Here is a 21,086-nt window from a genome sequence, read left to right as displayed (position 1 = left end):
TATTTGATAGTGTTCTATTCTGCGGTACAATATGTATCCACTTAGATAGCAAGCAACTCCTCCATTTATGTTTAAACAATATGAGCTGTATAGGCTTCTGTATTAACTGGTAAACTTCAAGCCTCATTAAATTAAGGGATCTGGAGGGGTGGTATTATGACCAGGAGGGGTTAGGACCATGCCACAACCCAATATGTATGAAAAACTACATGAACGTATACCCCCAATTTGACAAAACAATTTCAGAATACAGGATTTGTTTTCAAAAGTCCTCTGCTAGTTTCTAGAACCTTGTGTGCTTGCAGTGATACATTTACCAGTGCTGCTTCTTCACAGTAAGATGGAGGGAAGCTATGTCTTCCAATGTAGAAGAATCTTGCCTACTGCAAGAATTCTCTCTATAAATATTTAATGTAAACTACAACTTGCAATCAAGCAACAGTCTCACCATGTCTGGGTGGGCAGGAATGACAACTCAAACCCCATCCCTGTCCTTGACGACAGCAGCATTCAGCCAGTGACAACTGGGGGCCAGGCATGGGTTGGGAACAGATTCCATCTGTACCACGCATTCGCCAACAAATATCCTGGGCCTCACGATCTGTAACAGACAATGATCATTATGTTGTTTATTTTGCGTTTTTCATTGTTTACTTTTGCATGGTGAAAATTAGAAGTAGAATAGATGTATCCCCATGTCTGGAGATGCTGTAATACTTCAACCTTCAAGGTTAATGGAAGTTAATGTTTTGGAATCTTCTTCCAAAAATGACCCTTCATGAGACAAGGAAGGGTTTACTTAACCTTGGCCATAATGGTTCAACAACCAGGTTACTGTTGGGTGTATTGTATGTTAAAATAGATTAAGCATAAATACATCAAAGGGGATTTTCTCCTTTAAATTAACTTTAAGTATGTTATGTGCTCAGTTTGTCATTTTGTATTCAGCTTATTTTCAGCCTACAAATAAATATACTGCCCGGTATTAAAGGCCACTGACCAGAGCAACCAAAAAGATTGATTGATATTGATGCTTTTGAATATATATATTTATATCTTGTTGCTATGTATTTCTGTTTTTTTTTTAGAAGCTGACTTTTAACACTGCTTCTAGGTTGCCATTGTACTAAGCACTAGCAAGTAGATAGCAGGGGTCATGGCTGAATTCTGAGAGATGCATAACTACACAATTTAAATAAATAAATAAAAAACAGCAAAAAACAAGACATGAGAACCAACTGCAGATTATCACAGAATACCACCCTCTATATCATAATAAAAGATAATATAAATGTAAAATATCCCTTTATGCCAAAGGATGAATAGGTTGCATGGTCATGTTTTTTTGGGGGGTTCTGGGATAAGGAGTTTGAGAACAAGATGAGAGTAAGGGATTTAAAGATCTGTATGATGCTCTGGATGCAGATAGGGAATGCAATGGTGAGTTTAAAACAATGGGAGACAGCATCTAGTCATGCATTTACCAGAATAAAAGCAGAGACTAGAGGTGAGATGAAATGATGAAAGATGGAGAAGAAAAGGTATTATTTTAAAGGAGTTGCACACCTTTAAGTTGACTGAATTTTTTATAGTTTTTAATTATTTGCCTTCTTCTGACTTTCCAGCTTTCAAATGGGGGTCACTGACCCCATCTAAAAATAAAAGCTATTACTCATCTTTATATTCAGACTGTCTATTCATATTCCAGTCTTATTCATATCAATACAGGTTTTGAAATTAAAAAACTGGAGAGCTGTTGAATAAAAAGCTAAATAACTCAAAAACTACAAATAAAAATGAAAAACAATTGCAAATTGTCTCAGAAAATCACTCTACACCGTTCTAAAAGTTAATTTAAAGGCGAAAAACTCCTTTAATTATCCTAGATGTATATAAAACATTTTTACGTAGCACTTTACAGAGATTGTTCATCATTCACATCAGTCCCTGTTGTTGGGAGGCAATGAAGAAGAAACTTCTAAATAAATGCTAGATAGTGACTGCTCCTAAGTGTTTTTATCACTATTTACACTGTTGTTTTTATCAATATTTAATCTACACAAAAATGGGACATTTCCATTATAGCAATTGCCATTTACAGCATCCCCCATATTTTGTTCTGTATTTTAAGTCTGTTTCTTATTTTGGAGATGCAATACTTAACTGTAAATTTCCTTAGGGAATATTGCAAGCAAGGCAATTCTTTCCATAGAAAATAGAAGCAACAAAATGCCAATGCTTTCTTGGATCATTTTTCTTTTGCCATATATGGAAATTTCATTATAAGACGTGTTTGCCAATGTTTTATAACTGTATGTTAACATTTGGGGGTTATTTATCAAAGGTTAGCATTTTTGATACCTCAAATGAACCCACAGCTCGAATGGTATCTTATTTAAGAAAAAACTCAATTCTGCAAAATCGAGTTGCGAAACCCGAAAACTCGAATGAATCTAGTTTTCTGCAGGAAAAAACTCGAATCGCAAGAATTATTAGAGTTTTTGGGCAAAACCGTCCAAAAAAAACTTAAACATCATGCAGGCTATTAAAACCTTCAGATGGTGCAAGGACATCTGCCATTGACTCCTACATGACCTCGACAGGTCTGTATGTATTTTTGGATTCTAAAAGGTTTTTTTTCAAGTTTTTCAACCCAAAGTTTTTACCAAAAAATCAAATTTTAGTGGTAAACTCAACTCGAACTTTAATAAATAACCCCCTTGGACTGTTTTTCAACTAATTATTCTTTGAGGAGTTTATTTTTGCATTCCTACTTTGCCTTTTTCCAGAATGCAGTTTAAAATCATGTTGGTTCTGGTATAGTTCTTAAGGTGCCTGTTCATACACGGGCCGATAAAAGCTGGCGACAGACCGTGTCAGCAGCTTATTGGCCCGTGTATGGGGCCCCCCGACGGGCTTCCCCGATCGAGATCTGGCCGAAAGTCGGGCAGATCTCGATCGAAAAATCTAGTCGGATCGCGGCCGCATGGTTACATTTTTTTTATACATTTTTTTGTTTTTATTTCTGATCTCTCTGTTAAGGCCCTCTTTTAACTATCTTCTATTCTGCCCCTTAACCCATTGCTAGCAAGAAGACCACAATAAAAATTTCAGACTGGAGAACTCCATAACAAAATAATTAATAATATAATTAATATTGCAACCCCCCACCCAAATTTCAAATTGCCCTATAAAAACATTGCCGATAGAATATTAAAAGTACTTCTTAAGTTTTTTAGTACCCTAAGATCCCAAATTACCCAGAGATGTAAAAACAAAATATTCAAATAACATGAGCAAATGATACTGTAATAAATTTACATTAATTAGTGTTAAGGCAAACATGTAAAACAAATGAAAGCTAACCCAACTAGAGGGATGATTTGAAACCCACAAGTGCAGCTGTGGTCAGACAAAATGTCTGCAGACTTTTGCACAATTAAAGTTACTTGAATCTAAAGCTGCTTCTTGTACTTCTGCATAATTAGTAACACAGTAACATAGTAAGTTAGGTTGAAAAAAGACACACGTCCATCAAGTTCAGCCTATTACTTTTTTTTTAACCTGCCTAGCTGCTAGTTGATCCAGAGGAAGGCAAAAAAAAACCCCATCTCAAGCCTCTCCAGTTTGCCTCAGAGGGGGAAAAAATTCCTTCCTGACTCCAAAGTGGTAATCGGACGGGTCCCTGGATTCATTTGTACTATGAGCTATCTTCCATAACCCTGTATTCCCTCACTTGCTAAAAAGCCATCCAACCCCTTTTTAAAGCTAATTTATCAGTCTGTACAACTGATTCAGGAAGAGAATTCCATATCTTCACAGCTCTCACTGTAAAAAAACCCCTTCAGAATATTTAGGCAGAACCTCTTCTAATCGGAATGGGTGCCATTGTGTCAGCTGGAAAGACCTACTGGTAAATAAAGCATTAGAGAGATTATTATATAATCTCCTTATATTTTTATACATAGTTATCATATCTTCCCTTAAGCGCCTCTTCTCCAGCGTGAACATCCCCAATTTGGCCAGTCTTTCCTCATGGCTAAGATTTTCCATACCTTTTACCAGCTTAGTTGCCCTTCTCTGTATTGAATCTCATTTGCCACTTAGCTGCCCAGATTGCCAGTGTGTCAAGATCATGTTGCAAGGATGCCACATCCTGGATGGGATTTATTGGGCTGGATAGTTTTGTGTCATCTGCAAACACTGATACATTACTTACAATACCCTCCCCTAAGTCATTAATGAACAAGTTAAATAAAAGTGGACCAAATACCGAACCCTGACGTACCCCACTAAGAACCTTACTCCAAGCAGTGAATGTACCATTAACAACCACCCTCTGTAACCTCATGTAGCCAGTTTCCTGTAGCCAGTCACATGACCAGGGGCAGCTGGGATATTGATAAAATGTCTAGCCCCATGTCAGATTTCAAAATTGAATATAAAAATATCTGTTTGCTCTTTTGAGAAATGGATTTCAGTGCAGAATTTTGCTGGAGCAGCACTATTAACTGATTCATTTTAAAAAAATGTTTTTTTTCCCATGAAATTATCCCTTTAAGAAAATGTGTTTAATAAAGGTGAAAAAACATTATGCCTCCAATATTTTTTTCCAGAAAATGTGTCGAGTCTAGTAAAGATCTAGAAATATATGTATAACCTTATTTTTACATTATAAAGGTGATGTTAAAGGACAATAATAGGATTAATAGTAATGTTGCTATTACGTACATGTGCAAGTTTGGTAGTCTGAAGCCACAAAAGAGGTTTGGGAAGTACAGGTAAGATAGTGTTGGTGTGCTAGCTAAGCAATTTAATACAATGGAGAATAATGGCAAAAAAAACATTAAACTTTTTTTGAAACCTTTTTTTGTCCTTAAAAATTCTTCTGAAGAACAACACTATTTGTCTTTTTTTAATTAAGGCAGCTGTAATCTTGAATACCAATAATTAGTTGGGTTTTAGGTACCATTACCTGCTTTACATGCATGATTTATCCACCACTGTATTTTTTCTTTGGTTTATTAAATAAATTTGTTTTCTAGGTTAGTCTACTCCTGGCTATATAGCCCGTTATTACTGGCTATATTCTCTTTAATGCACTCTATTTCAATATTTTAAAATAACACCTATTATACAAATGTAATATTTTGAGATTACTTTAGTACAGTATTGAATGATATATCTTCCTATTTTTAACTGTTTAATGTTGTCATTTTGTTCCAGACACACAATCATGATGTCTTTTTACAACATAGAAAATCTTCAGATCATTCATCTTTTTCACTCACTGTAGAGTCCTTTATCTTTTTATTTTTATATGCAATATGCATTCTGAAATTTGTAACCAATATTTAGCAAACACAATGAATTATTCAAACACTACACTACAACATCACACACTTTAAATTTCAAGTCCAAGTCTATTTAAGAGTATATCAATGTGTCTGTCACCTGATTGCATCTCAGGAGGGTTGCAGTGTCTGCCAAGAGGATCCAAAGTCCAAGGATGAGTACATTCACAGTGGAATGAGCCATGGGTATTTACACAACGCCCACTGCGACATAATCCTGGATCTCGACACTCATCAACATCTATAAGACAAAAGAGAGCAAAATTAATAAAAAAAAGACAGGTTTAAAGAACATTTGGTAAAAATATCTATCATCTATCTATCTTACCAAATTTTATACGCTGCTTATAAAGCCACTAGTGAAAATGGTTTCAACAGTTTCAGGTGGCCGTGGGGAGTGGGTTTGGACCAGCAGGGTCCACTGGGTTTTTTTCCGGTGTCCCAGACACTGATTCAGCATTTGTATTGCTGGAACTGTGGGGCTTTGAATCTTTAGAATTCATTCATTATGGAACTGGAAAATGTTTTTAAATATGGAAGAATATGCTGTCTGGCAATGCCAAGAGGGCCTGTTGCAAAGTAGGCCTATATGCAGAAAAAAGTCTATTAATAAAATCAGTCCTACCAAGTTCAGCATTAGAAAGACATTGCTTGAGTTCTGGATGATACTGAGTATGCTGTGGACAATGACAATAGAAGGAGCCCCGGGTATTGATGCATCGCCCATTAATGCAGTTGGACTCATCAACACACTCATCCACATCTGTGGGGAAAAAAAAGAAATCTTTAGAGCAAGGAAAGTTGGAACATGTTAATCATCTACAGGAAACTGAAGGAAAGCCCCTTATGTATACCTTCATATATGTGTAATTTGCTGGGAATAATACATTGCTTACTGCAAGATCGGAGTTATTGAGCTGTTTCTGTATGTAAATTTTCATAAGCGGTAAAATCTACAAGATGATATTCAAATATTGTTGATAGTACAACAGTTTGGTTTCTTTTCCCCAAAAAGATCTTATTTCTGAAAATAGCCTTACAACACTGACTATCAACAATATTTGAATATCATCTTGTAGATTTAACCACTTATGAAAATTTACATACAGAAACAGCTTCAATTTCACTGTGTTTGTTTGCAATGTCTTAGTAAATAGTCCCCCTTTCCTGGTACCAATTTTTTCAGTAAAGTTCATAAACTTTTTACTTTGTGTCCAGAGCCCACTATGGGCTACCACCTTACTACTGCCCTGCATGTTCTGCCTAAATTATTTTTATATCAATGCACCAGTTTTTAAAAACATCGGTTTTTATTCCATTTTCTCTTTGTCAAATAAAATATGATTTACCCATGCATTGTAGCAAACGATTATCATAGTAATATCCATGTTTGCAGTAGCATTCATAGCTGGGCTTTGTATTCACGCACATTCCTTCCTTGCAAATTTCCTGTCCAAACAACTGGCACTCATCAATATCTGCAGGAGAGACGAGATCATTATAAACTTAGGGTATGAGCCCTGAAAATACAGCCTGCTTATATCAGGCATTAATTCCAGTTCTCACTTGCATGGATCAATGTGTGTGTGTGTGTGTAAATCTGTGCTGACAAGATAGATTTTGTGACCATGAAATGTATATATTAATTACAACACTTTGAGGCACATTTATTAAAGGTCGAGTTTCGAATTCCTGTGAGTTTTTTAAAACTCTATTAAAGTGGACCTGTCACCCACAATCTGTATAATAAAAGTCCTTTTCAAATTAAACATGAAATCCAAATTCTATTTTTTATTAAAGCATTCATAGCACATTTAAAATCTCAACTGTCAATCAAATATTGTCTGCCTTAGGCATAGAGGCGGGGCAGAAAATTACTTTCACTTTCCGTTCAGCACTTCCGAGATGTCACTGCTCTTCACACATTCCCCCTGTTCACCATTTAATTGTGTAGCCAGGACATGGAGAGGGACATCGGGTCCCCCATTCTGGTGCACATACAATATTCTGAGATGATGCAAGGCTTGCCTTAATAACAGTGTCCACAACATGGCTCCTGCCTGCTTGCTATAATTATGAGTTCCCAGACTGATGGAAACAAGATTCAAATAATTTATATTGTGTAATTAAAGTTCATTTTGTTTGACTAATGTGATAAAATAGGTTTTTGAATAAACTTTTTGGGTGATGGGTCCCCTTTAAATTCTAATATACTTGAAATTGACTGGGGGGGTTATTTATAAAAAAAAATTATATATCTAAAACTTTGACAAATTTTACCGACTCAAAAACTTGAATCGAAATCAAATCGAATTCAACTAAACTCGATTCGAGTTTTTTCTCTGAAAAAAACTTGAATGTCAGGAAGGCTACTAACATGTCCAAATTTTCCCTGGACATCTCCCATTGACATATACATGAACTCGGCAGGTTTTATGGCAAATAGTCAAATTCGATTTCTAAAAGGGCCAGGGTATGATAAATCACAAAATTCGAATTTAAACTGGAATCGAGTTTGGATAATTCAGAATTCAAATTTGAGAGTTTTAATTCGACCCTTAAGAAATCTGCCCCATTATGCTTGTAAAATGAATTAAATCTTTGTTGACAAGATAGATTTTGTGAAGATGAAATGTACTCTAAAGGTTTTTCCCCACCAGAAAAAACAATGCTTTTATATTTGCTTTACAATACAAATGGAACCCCATTTTAAACACTTTATTACACTTTTACACAGTGGTCAGTGATATCATAAACCAATTAGTCTTCTAAATGTGTTGGGAGTGTCGGAGGAAACTGGAATATACAGAGAAAAACCCAGGCAAATATTCAAACTCCTTCTAGGAATGGAAACTATGAGCCCAGCGTTGTATGGCAGCAATGCTAACCATTGCACCTGAATATTATGATTTAATTAATCCAAAATCTCCAAAATGTTCATGTTAAAAATGTCAGGTTTAGAAGAATAATTTATCATTGTAGCAGTGCTGTATGAAGGTTCTATTCACTGGACCTATTTAGTCTAATATGTACAGTAGTTCCTTATATCAAGATTCCTATGATGTTTGCGGTTTTCATTCATTGAAAACAATTCTTTTTGAACATAATTTACTTCTTTACATGTAATGTATTATTCTAATGAGCAGTGTATGTCTTACCTCTGTAGGATGGAGAACCATAGGTCATGATGTCAAGGTCAATTATAAATCCTATACCATCTGGACAGAGTGTGAGGAATTCAGCTTCAGTAAGTAAAAGGAATACCAGTAAAGAGTGTTAGACACAATTGGCAAGACAACAATGAAGTAAGAGATAGTAGAAATATGCAATAAAGTTGTCTTATTTTAGTACCTGAATTATGCACAGGACATGGGTAAATCTCACAGTGGTCACCCCATCCTGCCCCCAGAGAGCAACAGCACTGCTCCCGAGTTACATTGACAGCAAGAACACTGTCACAGAATAGTGAATCATCCAAATTCAAAAAGCAGTCTCTACGTTCCAAGATATGCATAGCCTCTAAGAAACAAAAAAAATTGAACAGACTGGGAAGATTGGGATCGATTACTAGTAGAAGAATGAAAGACTGACTGAAGCAAGCAAGAAACAAAGAAAGAAATGGAAGAAAACCCAAAGGCTCTACAATTAATTTGTGGGAAATAACAGACCACTAACCTTCGCATCTCTTTTGGTCCTCACTAAGTGTGTATCCTGTGTCACATACGCACATGTACGACCCGGCCACATTTTCACATGTGCCATGAGGGGAACATAAGTCTGGGTTGAGGAAGCATTCATCTATATCTGAGAGAGATGAACACACATTTTAAGAAAAATAAATTCAAACACAGAAATACTGCAAAAAAAGTCAGGATAGTTTTACCTTTACACAAATGTTGGTTGTGTAATTTGTAACCTGGTGGACACATACACCGAAACGAGCCAGGGATATTAACACACTTTCCCCCAACACATGGCTGGCGTGAAAAACACTCATCGATATCTGCAACACATAACATAATATAGCTAATATTTGTGTTGTGGTTGTTATGTTTAAGCCTCAGCATTGTGTTCCCAGTTTAAATTTTGAGTGCACACATTCAAGAAATGGTACTGTAACTTCCATGTGTCAGATGAAGCCTGGGCTTTGTGCAGCCATTTTAAATAGTTTTACCCTTTTCCCAATGCAGATCTTAAGGGGCAGATTTATCAAGGGTCGAATTTTGAAGTACAAAAAACGTTGAAATTCGATCATCGAATTGAAAAAGTTTTTTCACCGAATTTGCCAATCCTACGATCGAAAAACTATTTGAACGATTTTATCGAAGGATTTTTATTCAATGTGTAAAGACTTAGAAAAAGTTTGTAGAAGGTCCCCATAGGCTAATATTGCAATTCGGCAGGTTTAATTTGGCGAAGTATTGAAGTCAACGTTTTTTTAAAGAGACAGTACTTCTATTATCGAATGGTCGAATATTCAAACGATTTTTACTTCGAATCGAAGTAAATTCGAAGTTGTAGTATCCTATTCGATGGTCGAAGTATCCAAAGAATTACTTTGAAATTCGAACTTTTTGTACTTCGAAAATTCACTCGAACCTTAGTAAATCTGCCTCCAAGTGTTTGCCGTGGTGTGACAAATTTTCGTTATGTTCCTCCTGATCATTTCCTTTGTATTAAATGCCTGAAATCATCAGAACTAGCATATTCAGTCTGAAACACAAACTACAACTTTATTCTAATCAGAGTAGATCAGCTTTCAAATGCTTTACATTATTTATCCAAGGTTTTTTTAGACCTCGAATGAACTCACAACTCAAATGGTTTCTAATTTAGGAAAAAAGCTCAAATGCTCATATGGAAAAAAACAGAATCAGCGAGTTCGGGGTTAGCAACCCAAAAATTTGCATTGATCAAGTTTTCGGCGGAAAATATACTGCTCAAATTGCTCGAATTGAGTTTTCAGGCGAAACCCTCCAAAAAAACTCGAACATCATGAAGGTTATTAACATCTACAAATGGTTCAAGGGAACTTTGGCATTGACTTTGACATGGCTTCGGTAGGTTTTAGATGTATTTTCGGATTTGAGCTATTTGCATTTTTGGGGTATAATAAATCTCGAAAAAAAATTTTTTGAAGAGAACTCTAATTCTTAATTTATTTTTGACTCAAATAGCATTTATGGAAAACACAACTTGAACCTTAATAAATCTGCCCCTAAATGTGATAAGCAGCAACATAACTAATTTGGGGCACTTTGGCAATGCTTTGCAACACAACCTAACTCCCCATGTACCATAGACTACATATTCATCAGCTATGCCATTGTTTTTAGACATGCTTCTAGTTGATCAATAAGTTAGGTTGGACTTATACCTGTATCTTGTTCCAACCCTTTAATGACTACCTTGGTCATGGTTTTGTCTCATGCCTTCTACTACTTATCCTAAAACTGACCTCACCCTGGATATGCTTCACTCTGCAACCCCAGATAAGTACTTGGTCTAATAAAACCATTGAGTTTCAGAGTCCTATCATTAATTATCTGTGTATAAATTTGAATAAGCCCTGTTTTTGTACTGTAGATGCTCATCCTCAGGGGGAAGGAGGTTAGTCCCAACAGATCCGTTACTTTTGTTTAATCCTGGGATTCTGCCATCTGGTTTTAAGGTAGCAGTTACATTTGCTTTTGGGGTGATATAAACAGACTATGGGGTTTTGTCTATGTTGCACTATATTAGACAGGAATTGGTGGCTTATCATTGCCATTTTGTGTGTTTATATAGTGGATAATGCACCCCCTACCGTAATTTATAAAGATATTACAAGTCACCAAGGAGTTACGTGACCATATAAAAGCACGAGGCCGCAGGCCGAGTGCTTTTATACAGGTCACATAACTCCGAGGTGACTACAAATATCTTTATAAATTTCGGTAGTGGGTGCATTATTCATTATAATCTACACATACACATAATCTATGCACACTTCAGTTTATTTCCGTTCCATTTTCCCCTATGCTTTACATAGTCCCTGTACCTGTGTTGTAGCTGCATTTTTGTCCTCCTTTGATATGAGTGACTGTGGCATGCTGACTATATATGCCATATTTCTGCAGGCTGTTGCAGTGGAGGAAAGGGAAAAGAGATAGAGAGTGGAAAGTGCACGGGCACAGAAGAACAAAGGGTTAAAGCAGCAGTGTGAGCAATACAGACAGGAGATTGATGGTGAATGTGGGAGTTGGAGAGGCAGAGGGACTTTGGGCCGGTAGGACAGAGTGAGCAAGACATGTTGTTGACTGGAGATTTATAGATGGAGGTGGGGAGCGACCGGTAGAACAAAACCATAGTGACGTGGGAGGAACAGAGGGAGCGTGACAGGAGATGGAGGGGTGAGTGGAAGAGGGAGAGAGATTGAGGATCACCGCATGAATTTTTAAAAAATTGCAAATGCAAAGAGGAAGCGGCTCTCAAACTCTCAATGGTGTTGCTGGGCTCCCAAAGCTAATGTTCTGTGATAGGGGGGTTGTGCACGTGAGCAATATCATGGCAGATTACCTAGCTTCTAGCCTTTCCATGCTTCAAGATATAGTAACCACCTATAAATCTGTGCTCTCCTTAGAATCGGACCATTTGTTTTCCAGATTTGACATGAACTGGAGTTTCATTGCCGGCCCGTAGATGAGGTGGGGGGTTGAAAGATGGAGAGAGACTCTGCCAGTGTAACCGGAGATTAAGGGGGCGGGGCGGAAGAGAGACACAGAGGGAGCGTGACAGGAAATGGAGGGGGAGCGGAAGAGAAAGACTCTGAGGAAGCATCGGCAGAGGGCGCAAGACCTGGGAGGCAGTGAGAGGGAAGGCTACAGCCGTAGTGAAGAAGGAGTAGCGACTGTTTGAAGTAAGGGAGGGAGGAGAAGGAGGAGGGGGGAATGTGATGCGAAGCTGGAGGAGAAGCTTCAGGGACAGCACGCAAGTAATGATTGCTGTCTCTTTAATATATAAACGGCGCGTTCTGACGCAATAACGCGCCGTTTATAAGGATATAATTTACAGTCTGGCCCATAGGGAATTAGCTGGTTTGTAGATTATATGTGTATCTTTACACTATATATGTTTCCTTCTAGGTTTTTTCCTTACCTTCACATACCAGAGGTCTTGTGGTTCTCTGTTTGTATCCATGCTGACACTCACATTTATATGATCCTGGGAAATTGAAACAGCTGCGAGAGTCTCCACAAACCCCAGTTCGGAGACACTCATTAACATCTAATAGAGAGAATATTAAAATGCAATGGTAATTGAAAATACAATTTGAAATTCACTGTAAGATGTACAGGTATTTAATGAGTATGTTATGAGTATGTGAAACAAGAGTAGCCTATGGTATAATGGTACATAAAAAGTGTGTTTGTATAATACACAGAGAGTGAGTAGAAGTGAAGTAGAGAAGAAGTTCTAACGCAGTGATCCCCAACCAGTGGCTCGTAAGCAACATGTTGCTCAAAAGGATTATTGGGAGCAGACTAAATATTAAGCCATTGTTAGCCTGCAGGTTAGCAACAAATTAAATAATTGAAAAAACGAAACAGCTACATGCAGCAGTGGAGAGTGAAACAGCCACCCATCCTTCTACAATGTAGCAAGCCAACCAGTTCAGGATGTGGTAGTTACAATGTCATAAAATATAACTTTTAATTTAAATTATTAAAACACGCTTGACTGACAACACCAACAAATAAAATCGCAGCGTATGAAACTCTATGCTGTGCAGGACCGTGTCCCTAAAAAACACATAATTAAAAGCAATTGCGCAGGCTGAAAAGGTGGTGGATATGCTATCAGCTTAGTGACGGATTTTAATATCCACTGTTATTGCCAGCTCTATAAGGGATGCCAGGTTTCTTTCCCATCAGTGCCCACCCTTCCCCCAGCACACCTCCTACCTAGCTACGTTGGGAAGAGTGAGAGCTGTCCACACCACCTTCCACCTACGCTGCCCTTACGCGTTTCGATGCCAAGCAGCTTCGTCAGGGGCGTAAGTGCTGGTCGCGCTCCTTTTCGCCGTTTAAATAGGCATCATGGACCGTGTCCATGCTTCACCATTACCTCTGGCGGTGTGACGTCACTTCCGGTTTCTTGCAGGCGTTCTGCATTGCGTCCAGCGTGATGACGTCACTTCTGGTTTTCTGCAAGCGTACCTCCCTTGTGTTGGCGAAAGTGCGCATCTTCTGCTTCACCCTTAGAGACATTACTGCCGATTGCCAATACTGCACCCCTACATTAAGACCACTCATTTAGAACTTTTTAGACGCAAGAAAGTACTGGGAAATGGCTTAAAAGTCATGTTAATAATCTAAGTTTAATTTATATCCAGTCATTGTTTCTAATCAGATGTATAGTAATACATATATGAAGCTTCGATGCCCACACTTATAAAACGGAGGAGCATATATGCCAGTCAGCAGAGAAATTTAATTTTATATATAATTGGTCAGAGTGTGATTTTCCATAGTAAATCAGAATACTTGTTAGAAGAAAATATATGTTGATGTAAGTAACAGTTAATTGATTAAATCCCCGAATATTGTGATCCTTCAAGATATTTTTAAAAAACGGAGCAAAAGTAAATCCTTCAATTAGACCATTTGGCGATTTACTTTGACACCAGTATATCCATTGCGCCTCACATTGTAACAGTTTTCTATCAATATCCCCTATTCTCGTGGTGGATTGAATGTGTTCGACTACGGCGAACTTCATAACTGAAGTATCTCCTTCATGGGACTCATTTATGTGATTGGCGACTGATGTGTTCCTTTTATGTTGCACATCACCTATGTGCTCAAGGACCCTCCGTCTAAATTCCCTTTTAGTTTTTCCTATATAGTTTTGGCCGCATATGCAACTCATGATGTAAATAACACCTCTTGTTTTACAATTAATAAAGTCTTTAATTTGATATTCTTTAATGTCTGATCTACATTCAACTTGAGTTGTTTTCTTTATCCATGGGCATGCTTTGCAGGTTCCACACTTATAGCAGCCCTTAGTCCTATTTGACAGCCAGGTAGGTATAGGTGTATTATTGTAATGGCTCCTAATTAGTCTGTCATTAAGGTTCTTGCTGCGTCTAAACGTGATGGTAGGTTTGTCCCCTATTACTGTTTTCAAATCCTGATACTGTTCTAAAATATGCCAGTGTTTGGTGAGGATTTGTTTAATCTCTCCATGAAATCCTCCACCGTGCTACAGAGTCTTCTTAGCCTTAGGTACTGACCTGTTGGAATACCTTTAATAGTATTTTGAGGATGTTGACTCTTGGCATGTAACAGACTATTGGTAGCCGTCTGTTTTCTAAACAATGTTGTATGTATATTATTGTCCGCACCACGGAAAATACGGATATCTAGAAAATGTATTTCATTTTTGTCATTGTCAGCTGTAACTTTGAGGTTAATATCATTAACATTAAGTTTATTAACGGACTCATAGAATTTATCCTTGGTGCCGGACCATATCAGTATTATATTGTCTATGTAGCGTAACCACATAGGGATATATTGCGTGTATTCCATGAGTTCGTCCCCAAAAACCATGTTATTCTCCCACCACCCCAAATAGATGTTTGCATAACTGGGGGCACATGTACTACCCATTGCGGTCCCCCTAATTTGATGGTAGTAGTGTAAATTGAAGGTAAAGTAGTTGTGCCGCAAAATGAATTCCAGGAGTTCCACCACAAAGGTACTATGTTTTTCATATAATGGACCCCTCTGTCTGAGGGTATCTTTGACTGCCTTCAAGCCTACTTCATGGAGGATACTGGTATACAGCGACTCCACATCTAAACATGCAAGGAAATCCTGGCTATTTAACGTAATACCTTGTAAATGTCTTAGGGCATCCATTGTATCTTGGACAAACGATGGTAAATTTTCTACAAATGGTTTCAGGATTGTGTCAACATAGATACTCGCTGGTTCCGTAAGGCTTCCTATCCCTGAAACTATTGGGCGACCTAGGGGTGCTTTAGGGTTCTTGTGTATCTTGGGGATGGTATAAAATGTTGGAACTTGACCTTTAAAAAGGTATATTCATCTTTATTGATCAATTCATTATCTATTCCCCCTTCCAGTACATCAAATAATTCCTGTTGAAAAGTTGTAGTTGGATCTCCCCTTAATTTGATGTAGCATGTATTATCTGTTAATTGTCGCCGACATTCTTGTACATATGATGCTCTATCCAAGATTACGATGTTGCCCCCTTTATCGCTGGGTTTTATTATAATCTCCCTATTGGTCTCTAGTTCCCTTAGACCTTTTCTTTCCTTCCATGTTAGATTACTAGAGTTGTTCTGTCTCCCTTTAACTTTGTTATGGAGACATTTAAAGGACCAGTAACATCAAAAAAAAATGTTCAAAAATTCGTTAGAGCACAACAAAAAATGAACACAGAGACAAATGAAACTTTTAAATAGCAAAGACTTTATTAAGAAATAACTTACAGAAAATCCACTTCCTGTCCTCTTCAGAAACGGCGAAAAGGCGACCATCCACACTGCAGCAATCGATTTCTTCTCCCTGGATATTCACTGACATCCTCCTCTCGTTGTGTCCAACAGCAGCTGGTTTGTTCCTGTGCTGGCGGCGATGAACTGACAGCAGCGAGTCCTCTCGCTTCCCTTCCACTGGCCTGGCCGTCTACAGTCTCCCAACGGCACACTTGTTCCTGCACTTTCACTGTGCATCGGCTTCCCTGCTCCGCTCTCCTCACCTCCCTCTCCGTCTCCCCTCCTCCCCAAGCTGCTGCCTTATCAATGGGCTGCTATAGACATCACGCGTTACTGTGAATATAAAATGTCTGGACTAGCCGGCAGTGCAGCATGCATGTGTATATTTTCAGCAGCAGTAGAGCCGATCCTGCACAGACCCTAGGGAAGCAACTTCATGTACAATCAGCGCGCCAAGCCGCGTACTTCCATTCCGACCTGGATCGAGTCTGGTTACTAGCTGCCCTTCTCTTCCTCCTCCCTCACTCACACCAGCGAGCGCCACGATCGGCTTTTGGGAAGGAAAGCTCAGGAGGCAGTGGCCGCGCTGTGGGAAATGCTGCCCCGGATTCCAATTCCAGCGCCGGGGAAGTGAAGGCAGAGCACGAGCAGAGATCCCAGACGCACAATCTGTCCCCTTCCCAGAGAGGAAGGGAAGCCGATGCACAGTGAAAGTGCAGGAACAAGTGTGCCGTTGGGAGACTGTAGACGGCCAGGCCAGTGGAAGGGAAGCGAGAGGACTCGCTGCTGTCAGTTCATCGCCGCCAGCACAGGAACAAACCAGCTGCTGTTGGACACAACGAGAGGAGGATGTCAGTGAATATCCAGGGAGAAGAAATCGATTGCTGCAGTGTGGATGGTCGCCTTTTCGCCGTTTCTGAAGAGGACAGGAAGTGGATTTTCTGTAAGTTATTTCTTAATAAAGTCTTTGCTATTTAAAAGTTTCATTTGTCTCTGTGTTAATTTTTTGTTGTGCTCTAACGAATTTTTGAACATTTTTTTTTGATGTTACTGGTCCTTTAAGATCCTTAGTGCAACATTCAATAAATACATCGACCCTGGGACATAAAGAGTTTGGGGGTGTAAAGCGACTTTTTGATCGTAATGAGGTAAATGGGCCTTTAATGGTTTCCCTGTATTGCTCATTATCATCCAATAAATAGCATAGATCTTTGAGCGCTTGTTGTTCTTGTATAGATAGAACATCTTGTCTAGAATCTTTACTGAAATGTTTGTGTAATAATAATTTCCTTCCAAACAGATTTAAATCTTTAATCCAGTTAAAAAGATTGAGAGAACTGGTTGGAGCAAAGGATAATCCCTTTTGTAGTGCCCTCATTTGGTAATTATCAATTGTGATGCTGGAAATTGCTTTTAATTGTGTGTTTTTTAGGGACACGCTCCCGCACGGCGTAGAGTTTCATATGCTGCGAGTTTATTTGTTGGTGTTGTCAGTCAAGCGTGTTTTAATAATTTAAATTAAAAGTTATATTTTATGACATTGTAACTACCATAGCCTGAACTGGTTGGCTTGTTACATTGTAGAAGGATGGGTGGCTGTTTCACTCTCCACTGCTGCATGTAGCTGTTTCGTTCAACATGTTGCTCACCAGCACCTTGAGTGTTGCTCCCAATGGCCTCAAAGCAGGTGCTTATTTTTGAATTCCTGGCTTGGAGGCAAGTATTGGTTGCAAAAAAACCAGCTGTACTGCGAAATAGAGCCACTAGTAGGCCCCCACTAGTAGGCCCACTAGTCAGTCCACATTTTGCACCACCAGGTACATTTTTCATGCTTGCGTTGCTCCCCAACTCTTTTTACATCTGAATGTTTTTCATGGGTAAAAAAAGGTTGGGGACCCCACACATGCTTGCATAGACAGTGGAAAATACATGTACAAAGCATCTATATTTCAGTACTAGTTAGTAACACACAGCAGACAAGCACACATTCAAAAAACAATGTCATATAATATGGGCAAGCATGTAGTAGCCTTAAAGTAAAATTAAATGAGCATCTGTATCTCATTCTTGGCCAAATCATGTCTAGATTTACTAGACACATGGGATTTGTTTGGTAAGCTGGTTTGCAGTAAAGTTGGCAGGTGGTTCTACTGTACTGAACTGCAACCTCATGGGGTTGTTAGTTGCTACATGCATAGAGACATTTTTAAGCAGTTGCTGAGAGTTTGTGACACAGATAATTACTCGGCCTGCTGAGATAAGGTTGCAGCTAAGGGTGCCTGATTGCTGGTGGCAAGATTAAGATTGTTAAGGGTCAGTGCACACAGGCAGATTCGGGGAGATTAGTCGCCCGGTGACAAATATGCTCTTCTTTGGGCCGAACTGCCTCCCCTGCCTTCCTGCCAGCTAAAATGTAAATCGCCGTGGGGTGGCACTCGGAGCGATTCGTTTTCCGAAGTCACCCGAAGTTTCCTCGTCAGGCAAATAATCTACCCGAATCTGCCTGTGTGCCCTGACCCTAAAAGTATAAAGAGATAAGAATGCAAACATATTGAGAGACATATTGACAGGCAGCAAGTTCTCAGACTCTCACCCACGCAAGTTCGCTGTTCATTTGTCACCTGTAGTCTGTAGCCATGGTGACAGCGGCAGTTAAAGGAGCCAGCTGTGTTAAGGCAAACACCCCGACCAGAGCCACATGGATTTTTGTCACATTCATTAATATCTGTGACACAAAGACAAATAATATTAATGCCGTTCTCTGACCTAAAAGAGCAATATGCTAATAAATCAGTGTTAATAAATGTGTACTTACAAAAGACGTGTAATGGTATATGGAAAAATGGTAATATACTTTGGATTTCAAACCTAGTAAGTGACTGCAGGACATTAAAATATGATTTAATGGGCTGATGAAGTCTAAATGGGTCTGACAAGACTGATTAGGAATCCAATAAAACCAAAAACATCACCAAGGCGACCCCAGAATATATCAGTACAAAGTTTACATGACCCAAACGATTCTGTTTATTAGTGTACAGTTGCTGTAGCTGTATTGATTGAATTGAACAATGAAGTGTATTCAACAGTCTCAACATAAGAAGTTATTTGTTAGGTTTTCTTATCTAACACAGATCATGCTGTTTATGCTGCAGATTTATATTTATTCATACATGGGTAATAATTCCTTTACAGTATGTATAGAAGCAATGCAAACAATAACTAAACTGCTATCCCTCCCACGGCAATTACATAACTGTTCCCTTTGTTCGGAGTTTGGTAGTTAATATTAGCTTTTTAACAGGTTTTAATACTGTGTTGTAGCTACTCACCAATACAATGCTTTCTCTCGGGATGAGGCTGGTACCCATGATAACAACTGCAGTAATATCCTGAAGGGGTAGATATGCACTCTCCAAATCCACAAAGATCCCTTGTAAGTTTACATTCATCAGTTGCTATGCAAACATAGTGACATTTCAGTAAATAAGTTCTCAACAATCAGTTATACCTAAAAGAAACTACTATAATGCTTACCTGTTCCCTTTGTCACAGCAATCTCAGCAGCGCTCCGATTGTAATACTCAGGAGGTATATTCTTAACAGCAACAACAGTGGGTTTCAGAGCGACCTCTGAAAAGATATGTATATACAGGGATTGCTAGTTCATACCTTCATATGTCATCATTATGACTGCAGAAAATTATATCTACTATCTATACAGTGAATATCACAGAGAGGAAAAATCTTTATAATCAGAGAGAAAGGCGCAGAAAATGTATTAGCTGAGGGAGGGGCTATTTAAAATGAACAATCTTTAAGGAAACCCTGCATTCGTTTCCAAACTTTTATGCCGGAAAAGCTAGGCAATCTTTGAAATTTTACCCAAGCTTTTTTGACACGTGCCAAAAGACACAAGCAATTTTAAATATGCCCCTAGGTATAGGCTGGATCATTGTTGTCCAGCTTTCAGTGAATTGGTCTAATTATTCACAAAACAGGAGGGCTAACTTAAGTCAATCCATGCTGCAACTGCTGGAGCACTACATTCTTCAAAATCATTCCCTAAAAAAAATAGACATTGGGTGCAAGCTGCTGGCATTACAGGGCTACTGTATCCTTTGCCCACCAATTTGTGTTTCTCAATGATGTAAGTTAAGGGGCAGGTGGAAGTACACCTATTTGCCTCCCATTGACTGATACTCAGAAATACAGCAGTGCAGAATGCAGGTGCAGGAGTAGAACCAGATCAGGACTAGGACGAAGACTCTGGGACAGATTGGGGCAGTGCAGGAACTGGGTCTGGATAGGGATGACAAGGAGGACTGCAGCAGGACAGATAGGACCATAAATAGGCCAGGACTAGGTGCAAGAACAAGATGAGCCGAGAACAGGATAGGAACTAGGCAAAGAGCAACCAGAGGCCAGAGAATGAGAGGCATGGACAGTGCCTCAGTGCTCAAGTAAAGCCAATGCTCAGGCACAGCCTGTGCGGAGGGCTGGGTTTATATAGGGCAGGGTCAGCCCTGATTGGCTGACCCCAACCCACCAATTAGGGTGCTGGGGTGAAATAGCTAAACCCAGGACCCAGATGACAAGGAGATAAGAACTTGCTGGCTGCTCTTCTGACCCAGTGGTTAGGGCCAGCAAACAGGAAGTCCTAGTATCAAACCCCAGCAGAGCCTGACAGCAGGTAGATATGTATTCACGTGCCAGATGCAGGTCTTTGCTCTCCATTTTAAACATTAAAGAACTGTGGCTATTCTGCAAAGTGCAGGGCAGTGTGCAAATATGCAAAAAACATATCAGTTTGCTCCTATTGTTTTCATTTTGCAATTTGCCCTGCACTTTGTACATGAAACAGGCCTCTACTTTGAGGGCAATGTGCTAGATAGGCTGAAACATTGCACCTATCAATTTTTTTTTTATCCCATTTATCTTACCTGGGAATGATATTCCTTGTGTTGTGGCAATGACTGGTGTTAAATCAACAGACTCCTCTTCTGAGTTTGTACTATATGCTGGGAGCTGTAAGTAAAACATTTACTATATATACTGTATCTATATACATATATAAATGTAAGAATGGTTATTCAATGTCTGGTGCATCATTTGAAATGTCTTCAATTTCCACCATCAGAGGCCTAATTTGCAAAGGGGCAAATGGTCTTTACACTTTAGCACCCTTCACTAGACAGGCTCCAGTCTTTGTGCTTCAG

The 21,086-nt window shown here is 38.8% G+C and overlaps 1 protein-coding gene across 1 annotated transcript in view; it reads right to left on the bottom strand.

The window, feature by feature from the left end:
• Positions 1-21,086, bottom strand: part of ltbp3.L (latent transforming growth factor beta binding protein 3 L homeolog) — an 85,504-nt gene that overhangs the window by 7,415 nt on the left and 57,003 nt on the right. The window contains exons 10-22 of the mRNA XM_018257727.2: positions 20,811-20,895; positions 19,405-19,500; positions 19,200-19,325; positions 18,461-18,592; positions 12,492-12,620; positions 9,238-9,357; positions 9,030-9,158; positions 8,706-8,873; positions 8,513-8,596; positions 6,704-6,832; positions 5,980-6,117; positions 5,455-5,595; positions 449-601 (exon numbers count right to left, since the gene is read on the bottom strand). Coding sequence (XP_018113216.1) covers positions 449-601; positions 5,455-5,595; positions 5,980-6,117; positions 6,704-6,832; positions 8,513-8,596; positions 8,706-8,873; positions 9,030-9,158; positions 9,238-9,357; positions 12,492-12,620; positions 18,461-18,592; positions 19,200-19,325; positions 19,405-19,500; positions 20,811-20,895 — 1,630 coding nt within the window. The remainder of the gene's footprint in view (positions 1-448; positions 602-5,454; positions 5,596-5,979; positions 6,118-6,703; positions 6,833-8,512; positions 8,597-8,705; positions 8,874-9,029; positions 9,159-9,237; positions 9,358-12,491; positions 12,621-18,460; positions 18,593-19,199; positions 19,326-19,404; positions 19,501-20,810; positions 20,896-21,086) is intronic.

The sequence above is a fragment of the Xenopus laevis genome, chromosome 4L, assembly GCF_017654675.1.
Source record: "Xenopus laevis strain J_2021 chromosome 4L, Xenopus_laevis_v10.1, whole genome shotgun sequence".
Lineage (NCBI taxonomy): Eukaryota > Metazoa > Chordata > Amphibia > Anura > Pipidae > Xenopus > Xenopus laevis.
Note: the sequence above shows the minus strand (reverse complement) of the source record. Positions and strands in the feature narration are given on the sequence as shown.